This window comes from Thermobia domestica, chromosome 5 (genome assembly GCF_964235325.1).
Source record: "Thermobia domestica chromosome 5, izTheDome1.hap1.1, whole genome shotgun sequence".
Classification (NCBI taxonomy): Eukaryota; Metazoa; Arthropoda; class Insecta; order Zygentoma; family Lepismatidae; genus Thermobia; species Thermobia domestica.
In genome coordinates, this window is record NC_137458.1 from 223,965,046 (window position 1) to 223,990,977 (window position 25,932).

At 35.3% G+C, this 25,932-nt stretch overlaps 1 protein-coding gene and 1 pseudogene across 1 annotated transcript; one reads left to right on the forward strand and one right to left on the reverse strand.

The window, feature by feature from the left end:
• The first annotated feature begins 393 nt into the window (after positions 1 to 393).
• On the forward strand, positions 394 to 1,957 carry LOC145686416 (solute carrier family 25 member 3 pseudogene; annotated as a pseudogene).
• A 13,566-nt stretch (positions 1,958 to 15,523) lies between these two features.
• LOC145684776 (uncharacterized) lies at positions 15,524 to 23,525 on the reverse strand. The gene is made up of 4 exons (XM_081757148.1): positions 22,772 to 23,525; positions 19,859 to 20,033; positions 18,535 to 18,631; positions 15,524 to 15,645 (listed from the first exon to the last, which is right to left on the reverse strand). The coding sequence occupies exons 1-4, from the start codon at positions 23,093 to 23,095 to the stop codon at positions 15,582 to 15,584; spliced, it is 660 nt and encodes a 219-aa protein (XP_081613274.1). The 5' UTR covers positions 23,096 to 23,525; the 3' UTR covers positions 15,524 to 15,581.
• Positions 23,526 to 25,932: the final 2,407 nt, after the last annotated feature.

Here is a 25,932-nt window from a genome sequence, read left to right on the forward strand (position 1 = left end):
ACGCATATTTTCAATGTGTACTGCCACGAAAATAAGAGTGCAAATGTTTTATGAAATCATTTAAGGCAGAAAAGTCAGAACGGCCTATTGTAAAAATGCAGGGAAATTAATATCTGAGGCATTCCTCGTGTGATAGCCTGTTTGATCAATACTACAAATTTAAAAAAGAAATGGTATTATGTTCAAATCATATTTTATGTACTTATTCGGCAGTCAGTTCTCACCTTTAAATCTACATTTAAATCTTTCATTTTAATTTCGAAAGGAATACTATATTTTCCATAAAAGTGAATGTAGTAAATTATCATGAAATTAGTGTGTGTAGTAAAAGACTAAAGTTACACATTATATGTATTACCTGGCAACAGAAGAGAATATTATCTGGCAACAGTATGAACATTTTGTTATGAATATTTTTGCGGAACAAGTGTCAGTAGCTTGATGTAAGGTATAAATTTGACAACAAAAGTAAGGATTTTAGTAATCTTGAAAATATTTTTTCAAAAAGCAAATGACTTTTGTGGTCCCAGTTTAATATTTTGAAAACCTGATAGTACTGTATTCAGTATGTGGCACAGTTTGTATCAAGTAGCAGTGAAAAACCCGTTTGCAAATCCTTTTGTAAATGCTCGGTGTGAACCTCTCAATGACATAGACAGTAAAGTAGTTGTGCCTGGACGAACAATTGCTGCTGCGAATGGAAATTACAGCTGTGAATTTGGTTCTAATAAATTTTTTATGTTGTGTGGTCTTGGTGGAATTATATCATGTGGAACAACTCACACAGCTATTGTTTCACTCGATTTGGTTAAGTGTAGATTGCAGGTGGATGCTGAAAAGTACCAGTCACTTATTACGGGTATCAAGGTAACTATGAGCGAGGAAGGTGCTAAAGGCCTTGTGAGAGGATGGGCACCCACTTTCATTGGATATTCTTTGCAAGGAATGTGTAAATTTGGATTGTATGAGTTCTTCAAGATTAAATATGCTGATATAGTTGGACCTGAAATTGCATATTTGTGGCGGACAACTATGTATTTAGCTGCATCTGCTTCTGCTGAATTTTTCGCAGATATTTTTCTTTGTCCATGGGAATCTGTAAAGGTGAGAATGCAAACACAACCGGGTTTTCCTACAACATTGCGGGAAGCATTGCCTAATATGCATGCTGAAGAAGGTATGAATGCATTCTACAAAGGTTTAGTGCCATTGTGGTGCCGTCAAATTCCATATACCATGATGAAATTCGCCTGTTTCGAGAGAACTCTTGAGGCATTATATAAATATGTTGTCCCCAAGCCACGTGCGGAGTGCAGTAAAGTAGAACAGCTCGTTGTAACTTTTGCAGCAGGTTATATTGCCGGCGTGTTTTGTGCTATTGTGTCACATCCAGCTGATACAATTGTATCGAAACTAAACAAGGAAAAAGGAGCTTCAGCAGCTGACATAGCTAAAAAGCTTGGTTTCAAAGGAATGTGGGCTGGTTTAACTACGAGAATAATCATGATTGGTACTCTCACTGGGTTTCAGTGGTTTATCTATGACGGTGTGAAAGTAACTTTTGGAATTCCTCGTCCACCTCCTGCCGAGATGCCTGAATCTTTGAAAAAGAAATTGGGGAAAAATTAGAAGTGTATTCTAGTGTAATTATTTAATTAAGAAGTATTGTAAAGTCATGTCGAAGAAGTAACTGAACACACAAATATTCAATTCACAAACACCATCTGGACTGATTTCAAGTCATTTGATTATATTTAGATTTCCTACTATGGCTTCATTTTATTTGGAATGAAGGATCACAAACTGAAAAAGAGTTTTATTATCTGAGAAGTAATATAGTAAAACTAACCAGTAAATAGAATTTATATTGGGGAATTTGGAAATTATATAAATTTTGATGTGTGTAGCTAATACTTCACAACGCACTTTTTTTTTTTTTTTTTTTTTTTTTTTTTTTTTACATGTACATTTGCTATACAGTTTACAAAAATCGAAGGCTGTAAGTAGAAATGAACATCTTATTTATTTATTGCAAAACAAACCGTCCCTCGTCTCAATTATTACATACGCTGTATGTATATATGTGAGTTTTTAAATAATTATAATATTCTGAGTTTAAGTATAGTAAATTCTTTGTTTATTCTGCTGCGTTCACGTCTTTTAGGTAAATAATTTAGAAGAACTCTATCCGAAAGATAAATATCAGGCATAAACTAGCAAGCAGACAATATGTATGTTGATCTTTCGAACAAACAAACCCATATTTCTAGACCAGATGCAATATACCTCATAATACTGAAGCAGAAACTAATACATTTGACGGTTATCTAATAGTTATTCGTGCTGTTTGTGTGCAACAATAGTTATAAACTTTTATAATAGTAAGAATCGAATCTTATATCACCATTTGCTTTAGACATTATTTCCCTGCGCGATTCTATTGTTTATTTGAGCTTAACAAATTGATTTGAACTACTACTTATTTCTGTCTTCACAATCACGCTTAAAAATAGCCAAGTGAAAATTGTAAACAACAGTTAGTACTGTTACTTATACCGTTATTCCATGAGCTAAGGAAAGACAAAGGTAGATCGATATCACGAAGTTTGTAAGATGTAAAAGCTAGTTTCCGTGAATGTGTTCCTAACAGTATGATTGTGTTTCTTATAGTCCGATCATGTTCAGTATATCCAAGTTTTTCTGTTATTTTATAATCACGTGCTTTCTTTGTGTTTAAATAAGAGAAAGAATTATCTTGCAAAATGGTTTGTGTTGTGTGGAAGGATATCATGAATAAATCTTAAGTACAGTCCTGTTAAAAAATGAACACCTGCCTCTGAATAGTCCTGTACATACATTCAAGAACAATGATTTTTTTTTTTTTTTTTTTTGCTTACCCCATTGGTAAAATACTGTGACTATTGTTGTAAGCAGTGAATGGAGCGTTTCGTAACAGAATTCTAATTTATATTTTTAGTGCATATCAAGAACTAGTGATTTACATATTTGAAACATCGTGAAGAGTAAATAAAATATTATCCCCAGTGAAGGCGTAGAAATGTGATTTACAGAGAATATCGTACTTATTGGATTAGAACCTTACTTTGTCGGATGTTATTGTTAGCTAGACGAATAGGCCTAATGAGTTCAAGATATAGGGCTCCAACCACAAAAGTCAATATATATATATATATATCCGGACCTTAAAGGCAGAGGGGAGTAGGTCATTTTTATTAAATTTTCAGGAGAGACAGAAAACAGTGGCTTACTTCTTTTAGCCTTTAAGTGCCTTCGGACTTATATCCGATTTTATTGTTGCTATTTGATAAAGTATTCATAATACAACTACAAGCTTTCTAAGAATAAGAGATATCAGAACACGCGTTTCAAATCTGGCAATAACTCATTTTCAGAAAAAAATGACACTCCCCTCTGCCTTTAAGGTCCGGATATATAAATTAAAATTAGTATGTTTGTGACTTAATAACTCCTGAACCACGAAACCGATCTCGATCAAATTTGCTACATGGATGCGGTTCAGGACTGGAGTAGTTTTTGTCATTTCACTTTGACGGTGCAACTTACGGGAAGGGAAGGGGGAGATACAAAAAAAAATGAAAGTGACTACCTTTATGATTTAATAACTCTTAAACCACCAGACCAATCTCGTTCAAATGTTCAACATAGATTAGGTTTAGGCCTGGAATGGTTTTTATCATTTTACTTTGCAGTGCATCTTAGGGAAGGGGAAGGAGGGGGGAGATATTTAAAAATGGTCGAAAATGACCGATATTACTGCCGAATCCGTAGCTTTCGGGGTCGCTGAGATGAACAGTGACACTTCCGATGCCGTTCACATCCTAATTCAGCCCTTTGTGTGCAAAATGAAAATATTCTCCCCGTGCGAAGAACGGGTATTCTGCTAGTTGTTAAATAACCAACAGCTTAATACCCTCCACTAGATATTTATTTCTCACCTTATTTTATACACTTCTCATAATGCTTGACTAACAATTTCTCAATTATTTTTATTCTTCATTTATTTACTATAGTATTGCTCTTATCCAGGACCGTAGCTTGTAGAGAACAGGGACAATTGCTCTCTCATTTAAGCTCCCGACGTTCAAGGGTTCTCTTCTCAAGGTACAATTTTCTTATTCCTTATGATACCATATGAGCATGAAAATATATAAATGACGTATGCAATAAGTTCACTACACAGAAAATAATAATAAAAAAAAACAAACTTAAATGAGGAATGTGTGATCTGGGCTCATTTCAGTACAATATCTACTTTTAGGGCCTCCGAAAGCAATATACGTATCTTAAGGCTTTAAATTTCTCAAATGTCTCCTCGATTTAGTTTGTGAAGCCAAGCATGGAATGGACCCATTATAAAATTTCCAAAAGAATTGAAAATAATTTAAGGTCCTACTGTTGCCTCATCATCTGAACAAATATATTTAAGGTGAAGGATAAATCTAATATAGGACTCCATTCCCTAGCGTTAAAACAATGCAAAATATCCATTCGAGTTTGTTCTAATCGACTGTGACTAGCAAGAATGAGGCCCTTGGTAAAACGCCATTCGTGATCCTATAAGTAATAATAGGCCTAATGTTTACGTATTAATATTTTAAATTCTAGAGGCCCAAACTTTATATTTTATATATTTCTACAAGGGCCCAAACATTAATGCTTGCCCTCCGGAAAAAGAGTTCCAAGTAGCGGGGCTGCTCTTATTCTTACCCAGTGGTTATCAACCGATGTATCGCGACACACTAGTGCATCACGCAGTCTCTTAACGTATGTGACATATATATTTGCAGAAACCAAACATACTTTAATTTGAGAGTATAGTATTTTGAGCCAACAGAATTGGTAAGGAATGTTAGTTACCATAGCTCCTGATCAATTGCTAGTAACTAAAACAACATGATGTAGTATAGAGAGTCGAATACCGTAATATACTTATAATTTGAAAGTTTTTGCAAAACAAACATTTTGGTTTAACTACGACAACTGTGCCAGTGACGTTTTAACAGTGTTATGGGCCAATAGGCAAATCAGTGTGGTGGGGCTCTTATGATAATTGTGATCGTGTGGTTCCCGTACAAGCGGCCATTGGACCCAGAGCCGTCGCATGGGTTGTAAACGCCCGGGGAGAGAATTCACAGGTGTCCCCCCCTTCAGTGTGTTATGAAAAATAACCAGAGTTTATTCTGTGCTCCAAGATTTAAATATGGAATGTAAGACAAAAGAAGTTGCATTATGCCATTTTTTTAAAGTGAATGGAAAGTGATTATTAAAAAAAAAAAAATTGTTGGACACGTCAACGATTTCTGTTGTTGACATTGCAATGGTTGAGAAGAACGTAGCGGGGAGTTTGATTCGGAGACACCGAAAAGAAAAAGTATGCAAATTTTCGCCCCCCGAGTACACGAGGTCCGGCAGTACCCCTCGAAACATTTTGCAAAATTTAGACCTCAAAATTGAATTGTAATGCCGTTTTAAAAATTGTTTTCAATTTAAACCAATGTAGGATAGTCTAAATTTGTAAGTTATTAAGATTTATTTTTCATTTTAGTGGGGAGGAATCCCTGAGCCCCATTGATGACTACGTTCCTGGTAGTTCATAAACACAGTTGTTGTGTAAGGTTAGTACAGAATTGAAGGACTGAAAAGATATTTATTCTGTTATTGATTAGAAAGAATGTGCGAATTTGTATTTGTGATGCTAACCGTTTATTATCAAGTAATGTCAAAATAATCAGATAATTGTAGTATTCCAGTTATTGTGGTATTACTTGAGCATTTCTTGGAAGGAATAGGAAAAGGAAGTGTTATTGAAGTTTCTTCAGTATGTACCAAACTGTCATACGGATAAGAAGTAAATAGTAGTAGATCTTGGTCAGTTTTCCAACATAAAAACTCTTCTCCCAGAGCGCTGGAGAGAGTTCCAGTTTAACAATCTAGACGATGTTGTACATTACCAGTAATTTTACTTACCAGAGGCCTAATCACTATTAAAATATCTGAATTATTATTAAAAAAAAAAAACATTTATCAATATAATCTGAATTCTTTGAATTTTGTTGATTTGTTGTCCCGGCGCCCCCTCTGGTAGCGGCGCCCGGGGCAATTGCCCCATTCGCCCCGCCCACACGACGGCCCTGATTGGATCCATGCATTCAGACGTCCCTAGTTCCTACATAATTCTTATTTAAAAATTTTCAAACTTTGACGTAAATTTAAGTCTGAACCCAAGTATTATATCTTCTGATAGAATGAAATTAAATAGATAGATGGATATATATATATATATATATATATATATATATATATATATATATATATATATATATATATATATATATATATATATATATATATATATATATATATATATCGATTCAGCATCCGAGGAACAGGTGCTATCTTTAATCTTAATTGATCTTTGATCTGTCAAATTTGGGTATTGAATTCACATACTTTGAATTCTACCGTACTTTCATGCTGTGAAACGAAACTCACTTATTATTATTTCTTCGTTTAGGGAACATGCGTTGACTTCCGATGGGAAATCAGTGGCGTTTTCATTAATGTTTCGTATAGATTCGGTCTGACAAGTGACGCTGAATTTCAATAATAATAATATTAATATTTTCACATGCAATCTATTCGTAACCCGGGTCAGATTACAGCCAGCAGTACTTTCAGCCAAGGATTAACATAAGTGCTTTCTGTGCTCCTATTTTCTATGTTTTATCTCCAGTAGGCACTTCCTCCCTGATAGAAAGTCTAGCAGTTGTTCGGTTCCAATCTGAAGCAACAGTTCCCATCTCATATAGTCTCAGAGTTGAAAAGGGGCGTTAATCTCCAATCAATCAATCAATCGTGGTGGAGCAAATGTCATGCTGCCGACATCCTCATTTTATCCTTAATCAATCAAACCTCTCGTACTTGTAAAATTATTCTGTATAATTCTCCGATACAGAGTATAGTTCTTTGTTCATGATTGATACAAGGAGGAGCTATGACGTGGTGCTGATGTGGTGAGTCGAGCAGTCTGTCAATTTGAGGCGAAACCAATTGGAGATTCGAGCCCTTCTAATCAGCAGGGCCGTTTTTCTCCAAGTTTCTATGTTCGTGTCCTTGTCTTGAATTAAATAAAAGATTGAGTACGATTAATTACAAGACCATTGAGACAAATATACCGTTGTAGCAGGGGCCGGATTAAGACCCTTAGAAGCCCTAATCTATATATAAGCTGTTTCAAAACACCGACGTTTGGGAAATGATTCCTGACACCAAAATAAGACAAAAAGTATAGTTCCAATCTGAGTGCATAAATGCTTCCTTTCGGAGTTATAGGCTGCCGAAAACATGAAAAAATGAACTTGAAAGGTTCATAGCTCCAATACTATGGGACCTACCGTAGTCGGGTCAAAACTTCACTTAGGAACTAATATGTGCGCTATCCAAAAATCCATGTTTCAGAATCCATGGTACTCACGCAACAATTTTTATAGAGGGAGTTTAACTACGTGCATATTAGTCCATGAGCCAGACAACATCTTGGTACCATTTGGGGGGGAGGGGCAAAATCCCCCAATACTTTTTGAACAGATATGTGGTCCAGTACGTCAAATCTGCTTGGTGGACTTTCGTTCGGCACAGCTTTATGCCAAATATGACGTCATCAATATGGCCACCTACTGATTTCACCATAGCAACTTTAAACGATTATAATTCACTAAGAAAACTAATAATCTAAAATTTAATTACAGTATAAACAACACTCCTGTACAAAGAGTGGACACTGTAACTGATTTAGGGGTCACTATTAGCTCCAACTTTTCCTTCAACAAGCATATCAATCGCATTGTTAGTGAAGCCTACAGAAACCTCGGCTTCGTAATCAGACTTGGCTTTGACTTTTCAAATACTAATCTTCTTAAAACCCTGTTCAATAGTTACGTTAGATCCAAACTTGAGTACTCTTCAATCATATGGCATCCCAAGTCAGAAAAACAAAGCACGTTTTGAAGCGATTCAATCTCGTTTTGTGAGGTACTTAACTTATAAGGAAACCGGACTATATCCAAAATTCGAAAAATATACCGATCTCCTTCGTAAGCACGATATCTCATCTCTCGAAGATAGACGTACCACCCAACTTTTGATTTTTTAAAAATGAAATTATTGCAAAATAATATAGACTCTGAGTATTTACTATCCCAGTTAGAATTACATGTTCCAGGTAAAAGCACACGCCCTAGAAATATTACTTTTCATTTACCTACTGCAAGAACAAATACGTCACCTATTAGGAGAATGTGTTATATTTTTAACTCCTATGCTGAAAGTAATCCTGAACTTGACATATTTACTATAAATGATCGTTCTCTCTAAGAACTATTGTGCAATCTTATTGAAGATTCATTAATTGAAATGGCCATATCTATAAATGTGTATTTGTAATTATGTAAGTGAATTCATGCATGCTCTAACTATATACAAACTGACTAGGTCATTATCATTAGGTAATATACCTGTTGTGATCTATATGTAACCATAAATAAATAAATAATTACAGTATCGTTAAAGATAGAGACTTAATTCTTGCTTTGTTGTCGAGAATATATTCCAGACCTACATTTTAACACCAAAACTTTCCTAATAGTTGCCGCCATTTTGAAATATAGTGCCTGAAATTGGAGAAATGTCATGGTCACACATTCAATCACAACCTTTAATGGCGAATAACTACGAAACAGCTATACTTACACAAAAAACAAAATTACGCATTTCAAGAGCATTCAAACGACACCTGAATCATAACTGTATCTTTGCAAATAACAGAAATAATTCATCTTATGCGCTAATAGGTGAAAAGTTCTAACAATTCAAATATTAGAAATTTTACTTTGATTTTGATTGGCTTGAGCTTAGCGCCCCACGATTGGTGGCTAAAGAAGACGTAGACCTACTGATTATAATGGAATTCGAACTACTTTTTTCATTGAGCCGAACTCCTTCCGGGAATCGAGCCCAGGACCACACGTACCGAGGGCAAACGTGTTAGTCACTACACCAAGCGGGAATGCTCCGAAATTTTACGTTGTCAACGCGTGGATCTGACTTTTATTATGTAATGTGAATGAGGCATGGGGATATTGGTTTCGGCAGAAACACACAACCTTCAATATGAATTGATCATTTACTACAGTTCTAGATTTGCAATACAATATTCATACTGTCGCGAAGCATACAGGAATAAAAACGTACACTATATTAGGGTGGGCTGATAAGTTCTCGGCCCGACCCACAAGGACTTGAGCTGCTGCAGGCATGAAAGTGTGAGCCTATTCAACATAGTACCCTCGAAGGTCAACACACTTGCTGCAACTTCTCCAACCCCTCAAAAAAAAAAAAAAAAAAAAAAATCTCAAGGTCTGCAAAAAAACTGTCCCGCAGCTGTTATCACCTCTTCATCACTGTGAAATTTCTGTCCTTTCAGTGCTGTTTTGAGTTTTGGAAACAGATAATAATTAGAAGGGACAAGATCTGGCGAGTAAGGTGGGTGGTCAATGCACTGAAACCCTAGGTCCCTCAGAAAATCCATTGTTGTGTCAGCCTTGTGGACGGACGGGAGCATTGTCCTGCAAGAACAAGACACCTCGTGTCAACTTTCCCCGGCGCTTTTCTTTAATAGCGTCCTTTACCGTAGCCAGCAGACTACAGTAATACTCTGCAGTTATGGTTTGGCCCTTTGGAAGGTAGTCAATAATTTATCAAAAAAAAAAAAAAAAAAAGGATTGTAAAGGCATGTTCATGAAATAACTTTCAGAAGCTTTATATTTAGCATTTCTTTGACAGCGCTCGTACGTTCTATACATAAACCATAGCTTATTTCAAAATATATGAGTTGGCAGTACTTGAGAATACGCCAGCTTATATCTAAAGCAAATTTTGGGTTGTAAGGGATGACGAGGGGTAGGAAAACAAGTAGTTGCGCATGCGCGTTCGACACTCCGATGCTTGTTGTAGGCAAGATCCTTGGTTGTAGGCTTGGATGCCCAAGGAATATGGCATACGACAAGAGGAAAGACAGAAAATGTGAATCTGAATGATGCGCATGCGTAGGTTCTACTTGCGAAAGTAAGGCGAGAGAGCGCGTCCAGAAGATTGCAGTGGAAATAATTGTGGTATGCATATGGCATATGCATATATATATGCAAACAATATATATATATATATATATATATATATATATATATATATATATATAATGAAATACGTACTTTTTCTTATTAACAGGGGATGCCTGGCATACAGGCATTCCCTTACGCTACGCCGCTGTTGTGCACCGACGTCAGTCATTACCTTTTGTCTTATCTTGTCATCAGGAATCACCTCCCAAATGTCGGTGTTGTTTTGAAACACCCTGTATATATTTAATATATATACAATAGTAAAACATGTAGTAAAATTTTATTTACCGAAATTAAATAAAACTTACAGTAAGATGAAAAAACACTTACTTTTGCATATTTCCTTTTCATTTATATTTTGAAATATTTCTCCTATTTTTTTAAAAAAAATGCGAAGTCTTTTATAAGATCCTTAATCATTACCTCTCTATTATTATTATTATTATTATTATTATTATTATTATTATTATTATTATTATTATTATTATTATTATTAAACCCGTCAAGATTTTTTTTGCGGAGTATATCCAGGATTTTCTGACGGGGGGTGCACCAATAACTACCAGTACCTTTGAATTAAATTTGAATTTTTTGAATGCCTTTAGGCATCTGTGGTGTGAATGAGGAAGTGCCCTGGAAAGCTAAGTGTCTGCTCTTGGTGAATCCTATTCCTTGAGTCTTCAGAAAATTGACAAACTATTGATTTTGCAAAACCTTTTTTTTAAAAGCCCAAACGGAAACATGACAGCAGAAATTTTCGGAAAGCGCTGCTATTTTCACTGCTAGCTTCTCACTTTAGGTAGTGTATATTTACAACGAGAGGGGGTGCACGTGCACCTTTGCACCTCCCTAAATCCGGAATATATATGTGTGTGTGTGTTTCACTGACGTTGTACAGAAAATATGCAAGATTTCACAGACTGCATTCAAAATTTCCTGTGCTTTTATTTCAGCTAATATGGGGACATTCATCCTTTGATTTCGGGGGGCGCGGTGGCTCAGTGGAGTGGTCTACCACATAAACGTGCTCAAGATATTCTTGCTGCTATACGTGACGTCATCACCTACCACCAAGATATTGACCAATGTGCTGCAGCCTTAGTTGCCTTGGACTATTCCAATGCTTTTGATCGAGTGAATCATACATACTTATTTTCTTGTCTTCAAGCCTATGGATTTGGCGACGATTTCTGTAATTGGATTAAGCTGTTATATTGTAATTGGACAATCAAACTCAAAATTAATGGATATCTCAGTTCTGCCTTCCGCATTAGTAATGGCATCCAACAGGGCGGTCCCTTGAGCAGTGAACTTTTTATTCTTAGTTTAGGGCCATTTCTATATAATGTCCAACATGCCCTTCATGGTGTCACTATATGTAATACTTCTGTGCGAGTTTACTCCTTTATGGACGATGTAACATGTTGCACAACTGGTCACTCTGACTTCGCCGTTTTACTACAGCACATACGGCTCTACGAATCAGTATCCGGAGCCACGCTTAACCCTAATAAAACGTACGTTATGCCTCTGGGTAAGTCAACCACTATTACTACTACTTCCATTGGTTAGTTACAACAGTCAGTTAAAATCTTGGGAGTGACTTTCAGTTCCAGTGTGGTGGACATTATTACTAATAATGTTGGCCTTACAGTGAATCGGCTAACTTATGTTCTTGACCAACATCGATTTCGGAACCTTAGCCTTTTATCTCGCTTAGAATTTGTGCGTTTGTATGGCTTATCTCAATTATATTACATTGCCCAAGTCCTGCCTTTTTCTAACTGTCATCTTGCAAAAATTAAGAAAATTGTGGGTGATTTTTTGTGGAAACCTATGATTTTTCGTGTTTCCTACCAAATCTTGTGCAACGATTTCCAACAAGGTGGATTAAATTTGAAAGACGTCGAATTGCAGACCCAAGCCCTATTTCTCCAACGATGTTTACGTTTACTCCACGAGCATCCTGATCATCCTACCACTCAGCTTCTCATGAACTTATTACACCGTGTTCCATTAGAAGCACCTTTCTATCTTGGACACCTCCCGCCTCAATATACATATCTGAAACCGGTTTTGTATGAGATTTGTTATCGATTGTTAAATCATGATTTAGACGAAGTGCCCAATGTTAAAAGACTGTATTCGGTACTTCGACAACCTTGTACTCTTGTTCCTACCATTGTTACTCAGCATCCCCATCATAATTGGCAACGTATCTGGCGTGTTCTACATGCTCCTTATTTAACTTATCGTGCAAGATCCGTATGGTTTATTGTGGTGCATCAAATTGTTGATACTGTATCCCGACGACATTCACTTGGATTTAGTGACTCTGACCTTTGTGCTTCTTGCAATGTAAAGGACACTATTGCACATCGTCTTACCGAATGTGGTGAAGCAACAGTGGTGTGGCCTCAGTTCTGTCGCTATATGGCCCACATGTGTCGCACTACTCCCACGGCTATTTCAATAGACTTTATACTTTTTCCCGACTTTACTTTTTTTCCGAGAACAAAATATCAAGCTGTTAATTGGTTGATTGGCAACACTGTTTTATACTTGTTCGTAGAATCTCAGAACCTTGTTCATACTACCTATATTATGTTTTTATATGCTCAGCTAAACCAAATTCCTTTTGCTATGCGCAATAGGTTGTTTGCAAATTTTTTTAGTGTTCTATCTGCATAATGTACCATTTCTTGTATCTGCCCATTTGTATTACCTTCCTTAGTTTGTTTATTGACTTGTACTGACATTAAGTTGCAATAAAAAAAAAAGTGGTAGAGCGTTCACCTCTGGTGCTTGGGGTCCCGGGTTCGATCCCAGCCCCCGCCAAGTGAACCTTGTGGTGGACAAACACTGTGCTCGTGGGTTTTCTCGGGGTTCTCCCGTTTCCTCCCACTTTCTTCATTCCACCATTTCACTCATCTCTCATCATCACCGTCTCCTTTAGCCTCACCGGCATAACCGTGGGACGTAAAACTTAAAGATTTCATTTCATTTTTTTCATCCTTTGATTTCATGACTCTTGGCGGTGTTCCGCACTCTATGAATGCTCTTGTTAGTATTGTATATATTTGTAGCAAATGTGGAGCCCCCTTTTGAAGATCCTGATTCTACTGCACTATTTGCAGTATTCCGCCATGTAGTCCCCTGGCAATGGAACATTTATGTGGTGTCCCCGTTCCCTCGATGCCCTAAGCCCGTGTTTATTTGCTTAATGGTTAATCCACCCCTGGTTGGAACGAATTACTAATAATAAGTAGCTAGCGTGTGCTTTTGATCCCAGATAGCAGAAACAGCTTGCCACAAGCATGATATAAGCTTGTCGTGACAAGGATATAAGCTTGTCCTAAGCTTGTTACGACAAGTCTGTAAGCGTATATCAAGGCTGATTCAAGCGACGAAGTTGACAGGCGACAAGCATATTGTAGGCTTGTACTACAAGATTGTTTCAAGCTTGTCAGTTCAAGCTTATTGCAAACTTGTTACATAAAGCATGCTATAGGCTGGTTACCTCAAGTTTATTTCAAACTTGGTACGTAATGCTTGCTCCAGGCTTGTTACCTCAAGTCTATTTCAAACTTGGGACATAATGCTTGCTACAGGCTTGTTACCTCAAGTTTATTTCAAACTTGGTACATAATGCTTGCTCCAGGCTTGTTACCTCAAGTCTATTTCAAACTTGGCACATAATGCTTGCTACAGGCTTGTCACCTCAAGCTTATTTCAAGCTGTTCACTTCAAGTTTAGCACATGCTTAATATGTCTCGTTTATTGCAAGCTTCTCAGTAAAGCTTGATACAAATTTATTTCTGCACGTGAGAGAATGATTCATCTGCTTGGCGACATGTATAATGTTTGATGTGTAGGTTAGTATAATGTTCAATGTGTAAGTTACATAAATGATGGTGTGTATTCTTTTGTCATCTGAGGGTGTTTGGATATTGCCATCACTTTATTTGCATTCTTTTAAATATATATAGGGGAAACCATGCCATACTTACTATTAATAGTAAACATAGTAGTAGGCTATGGTTTCTGCAATATTTTTAAAAGAATGCCAATAAAGTGGTGGCAATATCCAAACACCCTCAGATGGCAAAAGAACACACACCATCATTTATGTAACTTACACACTGAACATTATACTAATCTTCACATCAAACATTATACATGACGCCAACCAGATGAATCATTTTCTCACGTGCAGAAATAAATCTGTATCAAGATTGACACTACTGGACCTCACTTCAAACCTTATACAAAATGAAATCAAGCTCATATAGACAACAATTCTGCAAAAATAAACGTAAAGGTGAGGACGAAAGAACTGTTAAACCTACATAAGCAATGTTCTGAAAAAGAATAGTTGTGTTCGGTCAAAATGAAAGCAAAATATGTATACTTTCACAATCTGTATTATGCTTCTTTCCTTCGTCCATTATGCGTCTTTGCAGCACGGGTTTATTTCTGTTGAGTAACATTATTGAGATATCATGTTAAATTATAAATCCATGTCTCACACAACATTGGTGTTGAATATATACCCCATACTCCAGTCTATTGAGATTAGTATCTTATCTCAATATAGAAAGCAACACTTTTCCTGAGTTCCTTGGTGAATATACTATGCGACCTGGCAGATCAGCATCCAATTAGTTTACCATTAACCACAGTTTGATGTTGAAGTTGAGCGTCCTGTTTCAGCACCAAGCTTTATATGAGACACTGACCTGTAGAATCCGCAGTAATGCGTTCAGTGTTTGTAAGGTCTTCCACTGAGAATCAACCACGACCCTAGGCGCAGCAAAGACGTACACCACTAGACAAACGTCAAGGGCTAAGCAAACTTTTAAATTATCAGATTTCAGAAAAGAAAGAAATATAAATTAAATCCTAGAACCACTGCTACACAGGGTGCGAAATACTGAGGATGGCCATTCCCACACTTCAAAATTTTGGAAGAAAATTCATCCTCAATAATTTACTGGCGAGATATGGTGACACTGACACTGTCAGAAGTATACAAACTATTTACAGTAAATCTGTGCAGTTAGTGGACAACCTAGTGGTTAAGCATTATCCCTAACCTTACATAGTTCAATAATTTTGGATGTTCAATATATGAAATCTTCATTTCAAAACTTTCCAGTGCATTTTTTTTACTTATTTATCTACTCCTCTCTCTCCTGATCATAACTGTTATTATTTCGCATCCTGCTGCTACATAATTGAAATAAATTATCCCTACATTCTACGCAATAACTGATATAAGGTTTCATGAAAACAATCAGCTTGTATTACAATGTTATTTATTGAACTTATTTACATTTTTTGTATTATTTCTAACTTATTTCCTTAATTGGTTTCCTCAACTTCAACGGTGTCACCTTCCACTACAGGTTTTGCATTTCTTCGTTCTCTGCAAAATAACGATCATAAATACGTACTGAAAAACATGTAATTGATTGCACAGTTAAAAGAAAACATTCATATTGTTTACCTTATAAATACGCTTTCATTAAAATACATTATTATTCTTTGAAGTAAGTGCCACACAAGACAACAGAGTCTGGCATTCGTTTCTCAGATCTGGTGATCCATGGCTTGGAAGCACTCCAAATATGATCTCTATAGCATTACGGTAGAATTTTTATAGTGAATTAATATTTCCTAATCGAGCTCACCTATTCAGATGTTAGATTTGCAGTGTGACACTTCTTATTCAAAGTGTCTTGACTGTCAAATACAATATAATTCATCTTCCCATACTGAAAATTAATAAAGTAATTTTAAACACTACTATACACAAACATTACGCAAACACTATTTCGGTTCAGCGGAATCCCCTATATTCTACATTTTACGGTTTACAGCCTTATTCGATTAAATTTTGACGATCACTCATAAGAAACACTTGAAAGGTAAGGATCGCGTTTGTTAAAATTACAACATACTCTCCCATAGTCTGATATTTAGTCGTCTCGGGATCGCACGGATATGTCTGGGTCATACAGGGTCAGGGATCTGACTACTTCGTGATCACGAGTCACGAAGTATGTGACCCGTTTCATCACTGGCACCACTGCATGGTATTTATTCACTTTACCTATTTCAATATTCTAGTGCCAGTAAATTTTCAGTAGAAGTTTTTTCCTAGCTGAAAACGTGCATTGTTCTGTGAGAGCATCAATTGAGATAAATCCAGAAAATGTCATATTGACTCACTCGGTACTGTTGTATAAGTACGGCGTTACGAAAAACAAACGAAGTGATCACTGATATAAGAAATCACTGAGGGATGGAAAAACAAATATTTACTTATTTCTTTAATTTTCTTTCCATGCCTTGTATGAAATGCAATCTGATCTCACGATTCACAGGAAAGATAGGCCATAAGTGTGTGAACCTATATACCTTGTATTCTTCACGGAGCAACACAAATGATAGATGATGACCTACAAGGCGTTATCCTGCGTAAAGTACAACAGAACGCATGGGAAAGTGTAGTTCGCAATTTACAGGAAAAGCGTAAGAATTTATTAAAATAGGTACCGTGTACACGGACAACTTCGTACCATTTTGCAACGAGTTTGGAACATACCTTAGAGGTTCAATGAAATATTTCTCTTTAAAAATATTAAAAAAAAGTTACTGGTGACTAATACGTAAGGAGGTGTTGAGCAACAATTCTCTGGATTTATTTGTGACAGTAAAACAAACGGATTTCAATCCTGAGCCTTACAGCGGAGGAATACATCTTTGCAACGTTTCATTCTTTCAAAACACAAGAATCACTGATAGGAAGACATGCATATTGCCTTCATCATACGTATCAAATGAAGAAGGGATGACTCATTACCGTAACTGAAACACTAAGTTTATTTGACCCACATTCATGGAACGTCGTGTGGGAATCATTAGCGTCGTTTCACAATTCATTATAGAGAAGTAATAAATACTTCTGCGACCTATCGACCTAGTTCTTTATATCCCATCTTTGAAAGCAGAAACATTTCTCAGTGTACATGGCACAAAGCAGGCAAATCACTTCATTTACTTCAATCCAGTCAAATTCTGAATGCATTTTAAGACCTATGTCTCCCTATTTATTTTCCTGGTAATTTGTTGTTGAGTGTTTACTATACGCATACTTTGGCGTGCTCCATCCTATTGAAATCTTTTTGTCTTTGGGGAAAAAACTACTCTTACTTTTCTTAAATTTATTTTTATTACTGCCACTGCTGAATGAAGTCTTTATCTTGTGGATAAAACATTAACCTTTGTTTCTTGTTCAATTTTGGTGTTGATTACTTCTTTTTCATACTGAATGAAGTCTTATCTTCCGGGAAATTCGGGAATGTCTTTGTAAGAGAGAAATGTGCATTTACTATTATTTTGTCTTTTAATAAAATTTTCTAACTGCTGAAGTCTTTATCTTCTAGGAAAAAAAACTGTTTCTTGATTAGTTTTAATGTTATTTTACTTCTTTTCTATCTCCTGAACGAAACCTTATGTTTTGAGAAGGAAAAAAACTACAATACCATCTGTATCTTAATTAATTATAGTGCTTTATTGCTTGTTTCTATACTAAACGAAATAATCTTATCGTCTGAAAGATTCTGCAATTGCATATTTCTCTATTACAATGGTATTGCAGAGTTTTCCAGAATGTAAGATGGTTTCATTTAGTATAGAAAAGAAGTAATTAACTCTAATCAATCAAGAAAGAGGGTGGTATTGTAGTTTTTCTCTCAAGAGATGAGTTCGTTCAGTAGATAGAAAAGATGTAAAATAACACTAAAATTAGTCAAGACAAAAAGAGGTTAGTTGCTTTCTGTTTTTCATGCAGCAGGTAGGAAATGTTTTTAGAAGGCAAACATAACAGAAAGTGCCTATCTCTCTATTACTGTGACATCGCAGTTTTCAAAAAATGAAATTTCCTTCAGTATAGAAAAGAAGTAATCAACTCCAAAATTAATCAAGGAATAAACGTTAGTCTTAAAAAAAAATCATTAGCAGATAGGAGTAATCAAAAAATAAAATTAAACTAACAGAGGTACTTTCTTCCAGAAGACAAGAAAATAAAAATGTAAACAGTAATGAATCTCGATTTTAGTTAAAATTTCCACCCTCCGAGGAAAGTAACAGGCAAGTTGCTAAATTATAAGGGATAATAAAATAATAAGTACATACAAGGTAAACATTTTATCTCATTTCACTAAGTTGCAGATCCCTAGCTTATTTAGTGATGGTAAGAACTTTCCGATTTCCCTCGTGATTGTAAGGAAAATAGGAAAACTATACTTACCTACGCAGTAGTCTAGGCTTCGCCTGCTGCAGCCAAAGACCCAATACTTCCTTCACCGTTTCTTCTGTTGCGTCGGTGTACATCTTACGAACAGCAGCTGAAAAGAAAGATAGAATTTCAAGCAAATACTAGCGATTTTTATTCTTTAAAAAAAGTCATTTGAAATAAATTTCCCTCTTAAATAGCTTTACGGAGTTATGGTATGGTTCGTAAACGTGGATACCTAGAGCTGAAACTAATTCCTATATTATTTTTCAAGTCACTTAAGCTAGGCCCCTATTTTGTGATTTTTATGTAAGGGTACTATAGAAAGTTATCTTTCACCACACTTTTGGTATATTATATAATGGAAAAGTTACATTTTTCTATACAAGTGTAACAAGACTTTCTTCCGGTGCCCTTAGTGGTGATATGGTTTTGAGTCAACGTTTCAAGTCACCTTAAATAACACTACAAAAAAAATTAGGTTTTGGCTAACTTCGTTGTCACGAAAAATTGAAAGGCGAAGACGACAGAAAGACGAAAGTTTGACTATTCGCCGTCTTGAAAGCCTTCAACTTTTCTCTTTTTATACTGGAATTATGGTAACTTCGAAAGCTATATTCTTCTAGTGTTTTATCTGCGTTCTAGTGTTAGACAAAGAGCTCTGAAATTTTGCACCTTTAAAATATCGACAGGGGACACAGTTTGGCATACTATGTAATACTACCAGACTAACAGTGTTGCCAACCCAACAAAGTTATATTCTTTCAAAGTTACATTCGTGGGGTAGACAGTATCAAATTTACAGGTATACACGAAAAGTCTGGTGCAAAATTATACTTAACATAGTGATTCCTACACTGTACTTCAATTTAAATTCGTTGACACTATTGACTTTATTTAGCCCTGGAATCATTCCTACCTTGGAATTTTATTTGGTTTTAGGTTTTCCGTACACCTTACAAATTGTTTTTGAATGCTTTTTCAAGCAAAGATTTGTTTAAATGTGTACTTTGCCAGTAAAGCTTTGTTTACAACATAGAGTGTTGGATTAGTTATTGAATTTCCTATATATTCTACACAGATTTTATATTCACCCAGTAAGGGTGAACACATTTACATATTATACTACTTGACAGTAAAAGCATCCTAAAATACTCAAAGCATACTTTTATTCATGAAGAATTACTTCTGATTGCTTGGGACATACTAATATGAGAACACACGTCCAGTACGAGAGAAGTAAGACTTAGTAATTAGCAAACTGGAATTTTGTATGGTTACTAGCATAAATAAATAAATGAAGTTAAATATTTCAGTACAACTTTTCAAATCAACTTACTGTGGATCTTTTTTACACATTTGGGTGGACCCAAAGGTGTGCTTTTTTGCTTCATGATCCTTGGTTTCCTGCCAGAGTAGAATTCCATTGCGAGCTTGTCGCACAAAGTTCTTCTTCTTGCATTGTGAGCGAAACCTTTTAAATCCTTACCACCAATTGACAGTAATACTTTTACCTGAAAAAAAGGAAATTATTTAGATCTAATGCATGCTGAAATCGAAAAGAAAAACAATATATATAAGGGTCCGTATTGTTGTTTTTCTACCAGTGGAAAAAATAACGAAGCATGAATGAAACTAGATTAATTTTTAAATACCGTAATGTGAAGTGTGAAAAAAAAAGGGCGTGGAGTCCTGAGTTTCATGGAAGGCCGTATCAAATGGGCTACGTGACTAACAAAAACTGTTTGCCTGGGATTTATTTGGTAACTTTCAGCTTTATATCGGAATTGCGGTTATTTAAAAGGACCATTGTCCGTTTGAATTAGAAAAAATACTATATATATATATATATATATATATATATATATATATATATGTATGTATGTATGTATGTGTGTGTGTGTGTGTGTGTGCGTGTATGTATATGGAAATTACATACACTTCCAAAAGTAACAAGAAACAGTGGGTTAATCAGTGCTGCCAACAAGTAGTGTCAGAAAATAGCTAAATGACGCACAGAAACTAGCTAAAAATGGTTCAACTTACCTTAAATTATAGGTAACAGAATTTAGGAACAAAGAAAGTAAAAATTTGGTACTTTTTGTCTACTAGTTTACAAAGATGTTCTAATATTATTTATCTTTTGATATCCTCAAATCAAACAGTTTCACAATATAATTTGTTCCTTCATTGACTAGAAGTAATAAAATCTCTTTAATTATTTTCAACTTCAAATGCTGGGTATGTCTTGATAACACTATTGATCTATCACAAAAATTAATACATATACACGCGCGCATCTTAACAAGAAAAATCCAACCCAAACTAAAAATACACTAGAAACTAATCAAACAACTGACTATGGAGAAACCAGATTCAGGAATCCCAATTTACCGTGACGGATAGGTGAGACTGATAAAAGATATCTAATCTACTGTGACAATGTAAGTGCTGTTGTAAACAGAAGAATTAGAAAAATACCAAGATAAACTACTTTTTTTTAGGTTTTTCATATGTTCTAAGAAAAATGATTGCAAAAGATTTAATTGCCGCCTAAATGACTATATTAGCAAGTATGAATGGCAAGTTGACCAAAATTGAGCGGCGGCTGGTACTATATGTTGCATGGTTGTGCAACCGGATATTTTTTTAATACTAAAACTATTTTTAAGTATTAATGTAGTGTATCAGTAAAAAATAAACCTCTGCTCTTGAGCGCAAAAACAGTATTGATGCATTTCTAAAAAAGTAAATTAAAAAACGGAAAGAAAGAGAGAGATTTACATTTCCGGTGGCAGCGAACGTTGCCACTGGAAGCAGTAATATCGAGCATATGGCAGCAAGCTCCTATCTGTTAACATGGGGAAGTGGATTTATTCTTGCATCGCTCCTATCTTCCCGTATAGCTTTCTTGCGGTTGTCTTTCTTCCGCAACTGGTCAGCTTCTGTAATAGTTACAAATTCCTCCGCTTAGCAGCGCTTGACTCAATTCATAGGGTGAGGGAGATACAGACGCTTGGAAAAAAGAAGTTATTCACAAAACAAACTCGCAAAGAACAAATATAAGTCTGGTGGTAGCAGGGACGAATCCAAGCTGAAAGTTTGGGGGGCGGTCGTTCGAAGTCAATAGATTTTATTTAACATTTATAATACAAAAGTGAAAATTCTTGGGATAAGATTTATTTTTTTAAAAAACCCTATTTTATCGATCGAGTCTCGAAGAAGAAAATGTCTTACTACTGGTCTAATTCCTAGCTCTGTCTCTTTCGTGCACATGATTCTGTGTTCGATTTCCGGCGGAGAGCATAAATTAATATCAAATCATTCACTTCCAATACTCATCTGTCTTCTTTAGCCTAATTTGCTGGAATGTTAAACTTTTTTTTTTTCATTTTCGAAGGAAAACATCTTAGATTTCATGCTTCTTTACAGACAAAAGTACGTGGTTTCTGAAAATGGACTTTTTGTACCGTATATTTATACAAAGAAATGCTAACAAAATGCATATTGTCGGAGGAGACAGGTGTTTCTGGACCCTAAAGAAAATAAAGCGGAAAATATTTGCGGTAGCGATGCTTTCTATTCAGAGAAACTTGGCGAGCAGCATTTCAGATTTCAATAAAGTCATAGAAAATTTGAAGCCCAAAAGATCGAAGAAAGACCTTCCATTCTAAAATAATGCATAGATTATATAATTAAATAATTTTGTTTAACTGCGTGCATGCAATTTTCTTGCTTTTTTTTTTCTTCCTTTCGGATTAACGCCATCATTCATGGCTTACAGCACATACTATATATTCGATTTATCTCGTGTTCAATAACATGAGTGTAGAGGTTTTGTATATAAATAGTGTATAAACGTACATTGATAGTGGTTGTTTGAAAGAAAGGAAATAGCTTATATATTAAATCAGTATTAGAGAAATAATTTAATCAATAATATATAAATAGAGCTTAAAAGATTTTCCTCTTCATATTTCCTGAATATTTTTGGGGGAGAGGAGAACACTTGCGCGTACCTACATACCTTTGATATTGCAACATTGTAACCGGTGCTTGTACAGACTACGAACCGCTACTGCCAAAATTATAGTCCAAAGCTAATGCACATGATAATGGCTAAATTGGCCAAAATGGAGTTGATGCTAACATTTAGTCAAAAAAGAGATGTTCCAAAAAAACGTAAATTAAAAGATATAACAAAGATTTGAAACCTGCTTCATAACTTGTACAGTTTTGATAGGACACTTACATATTTCTTTCCGAAGTTAGGATCTTCAAACTTTCTCTCAAATATTTGAAAATCATCCAACGTTCGCAGAGGCAGAAGGCCAAGAAGTTCGGATTCTTCGTTTATGGACTCTACTTTCACACTCACATCATTACTTAGAAGTGTGTCGACTTTCTTCTCGACGGAAGATACTCTTTCACTAAGGTCAGCTAAAGTAGATTGCATTTGGCCAAATACCATTCTGATATCTGCAATAAATTTTAGGAAATATTGTTTTGAAGGTGTTAATATAACTAGAAAATATACTATTTCACAAATCATTGAAACAATAAAATGTACATTCATGTCCAAAATGATTGTCGCATATCTATAACTGTCTTCTTGTAAGAATATAATTTGATAATGATTTTACAGGATACTTTTAATACCGATACTATGTGTATAATCGAGAAATGTATATTTGTAGAAACTTTTATAGGGAAAGAATTATAAGCACGTAAATTAGAATGAGTAAAACAAATGGACAAGAAAGTTATATTTTCATTTTATTATTCTTATTTACTGCTCTTTTGACATGAAATTTGCCACATACATGTCTTTGCCGATTATGCACATACCAACATTATAAGAAATACAGGGCGAATTCGTTATCAAATTTTATTCGTAAAACAACATATTTATAGACATGCGACAATAATTTTGGACATGAGTGTACGTTTGTGGTGGACAAACACCGTGTGCGTGGGTTTTCTCAGGGTTCTATCGTTCCCCTCCACTTTCTTCACTCCTTAATTCATTCTCATCATCACCGTCTCCTTTAGGCTGCCCCGCATAACCGTGGGACAAAACTCAAAGATTTTATTTTAATATGATTTCGCTGTTCATTTAATCAGAAATCTTGGGGGGGAAGTGGGGAACAATTAGGAAGACGTGTGTAGAAGACCACTACGTTGGAGAATTATGACCAGGTCATTAGAGTATGACGTCATTCATCAACACTGCGGAAGGAAAGGGTTGATTGCTCAGAGATAGAACGTAGCCTTTTGATGCGACGGATCTTTGGTTCAATCTCCGGCCTCATGAGTTTATGATGGACAATATCATATTCGTGAGGGTTTTCCCGTTCTCATGCCACTCATTCCTTCATAATCATTCACTATCATTAGTCATCCGTGTATCTTAACATTAACCCTAGGAAGACTAAACTATAATTGGTCACGTGAAAGACTAAGGGGGGCAATTTTGCTCGCGGTTGTAAATTCCAATTTTAACCCTACTAATATATTTTAAAGTTATTTAATGGCTGCTACTAATAAATGTGAGTTGTAAAATTATTTTAAGACTTGTGAAATTTTATTTTAATAGGAAATATTACAAATATAAGTCCCAGTACAGACTACAACCGCATTTGGTTAGCAGACATGAAGTAGCTTTAAATACATTAGCCTGTGTAGACAAGTTACTATACTAGACCTGAGAGTATTAAGTTTGCTCAATGTATAAAAGTAGATTATGTTAATTTAGTCATCCATTCAAAGAATAGATAAGTTTACAATGATCCTTTTAAAGTAAAACTGTACTTCTCTTAACACTTCTAAATTGCTAAAAAAAAAAAAAAGATGTATTTAGTCACCTACGCTATTAAAAAAAAAAACCCTACCACAATAATGTGCTTTCTAATAAAACTAAATTTAAGTTTAGATTACAGAAGAAAATACAAAAAATTTCAAACGTTGTAAAATTCATTTGTTCGGGCAAAGAGAAAAAGAAAGTGCGGGCAAATTTGACCCACCTTCGTCTTTCTATGGTTAAGGACATAACAGCGGGGTTATGAAGAACGGGACCTACAGCTTAACTACTCCTACCGAACCACTACTCAGTTTGCACTCGAGAGATATTGTTCTTCATTTGAACTCGAAACCAGAATCCCTTGATAACAAAGGTGATAAATCCACAGACTCATCATCCACGGAGGTCAACTGATAGAAATACGTTGCAGTGATCTTGCATACTTGTGAATATTTGAGGAGCCACTTAAGAACCAAAAGGGAAAGAACTGCAAAGTGGAATCACTCTACAGTTATACACATTAAATCAATGGACAATTTTAAAAGACTACATAGTACAGAAGATCTAATTTAGTCAAAGTCAGAAATATAGGCTTAATTTAATTTGCTAATCAATACCAGAAGTGACTAATAGTTCTGGACCATTCATACTATCTTTCTAAATAAAACCTTTATTATTATTATTATTATTAACAAACCAGTCAAACCTAACAGAAATCTCTGTTTCGTCGATCTACTTTCCAATGTTATAAATTTAGACACTTGATCAGCTTCTGTGGAAAAGTTTTGTTGACCGTCCGCTAGTGTGACAGACACTAGAGGCAGTTCGGCGGGAACTCCAAACTTGATAAAATAAAATCACAATTAAAGAGACAAGTTAAAAAAGTATTTTTCACGAATCCCACCCCCACTCAACTTGTGGACGATCATGCCTCCGACAAGGAAAATTCAAGCTTAACCAATGCTGAAGGAGTAGACTGCTGAATAATTTATGATGTACTGGTAAATCGTTTGCAGAACTAGTTGACCTATGTATGACCTCTAGTTTGAGCGGGTTGAGGTCATTTCTCGAGGTTGCGACCTTGTTCAATCGAACCATCAGCCTCAAATTACCTTTACTCTTAAAAAAAGGGGGCGCAACGGTTACTCTATTTTAATCTAAGGTAAACCTATTTAAATAAAAGAAACCTGGTTTAAAGCAAAAATTCCGGTTTAAGTGAAAAAAAAAGTTTTTTTTAAAAAAAAAAAAGAACACGGTTTTTGCCAATCCTGAAAAATAGCATTATTTCTTTATTACATCCGTTCAGATTGCAAATATTTTTCTGAGATTCTAGATTCAGACTTCAGCTGGTAGAAAAAAAGTAAACAAAACCACTAAACTCAATCAAGAGACAGAACTTACTGTTTTTAGAGGATAAAAAGATTAAAATGTAAGCAACGAAAAACCTAGTTTTCCTCAAACTTACACCCTCGACTTCTTACCTTACAAACCTCAAACTAATATGCCAACTTATTTTCGCGTAATAATCCATTTTGAGTTATTGTTAATATCTAATAAGTAATTTTTCGAAATTCATCGTTCTTTTACCATAAACCCAAAAGTCCATACCTGAT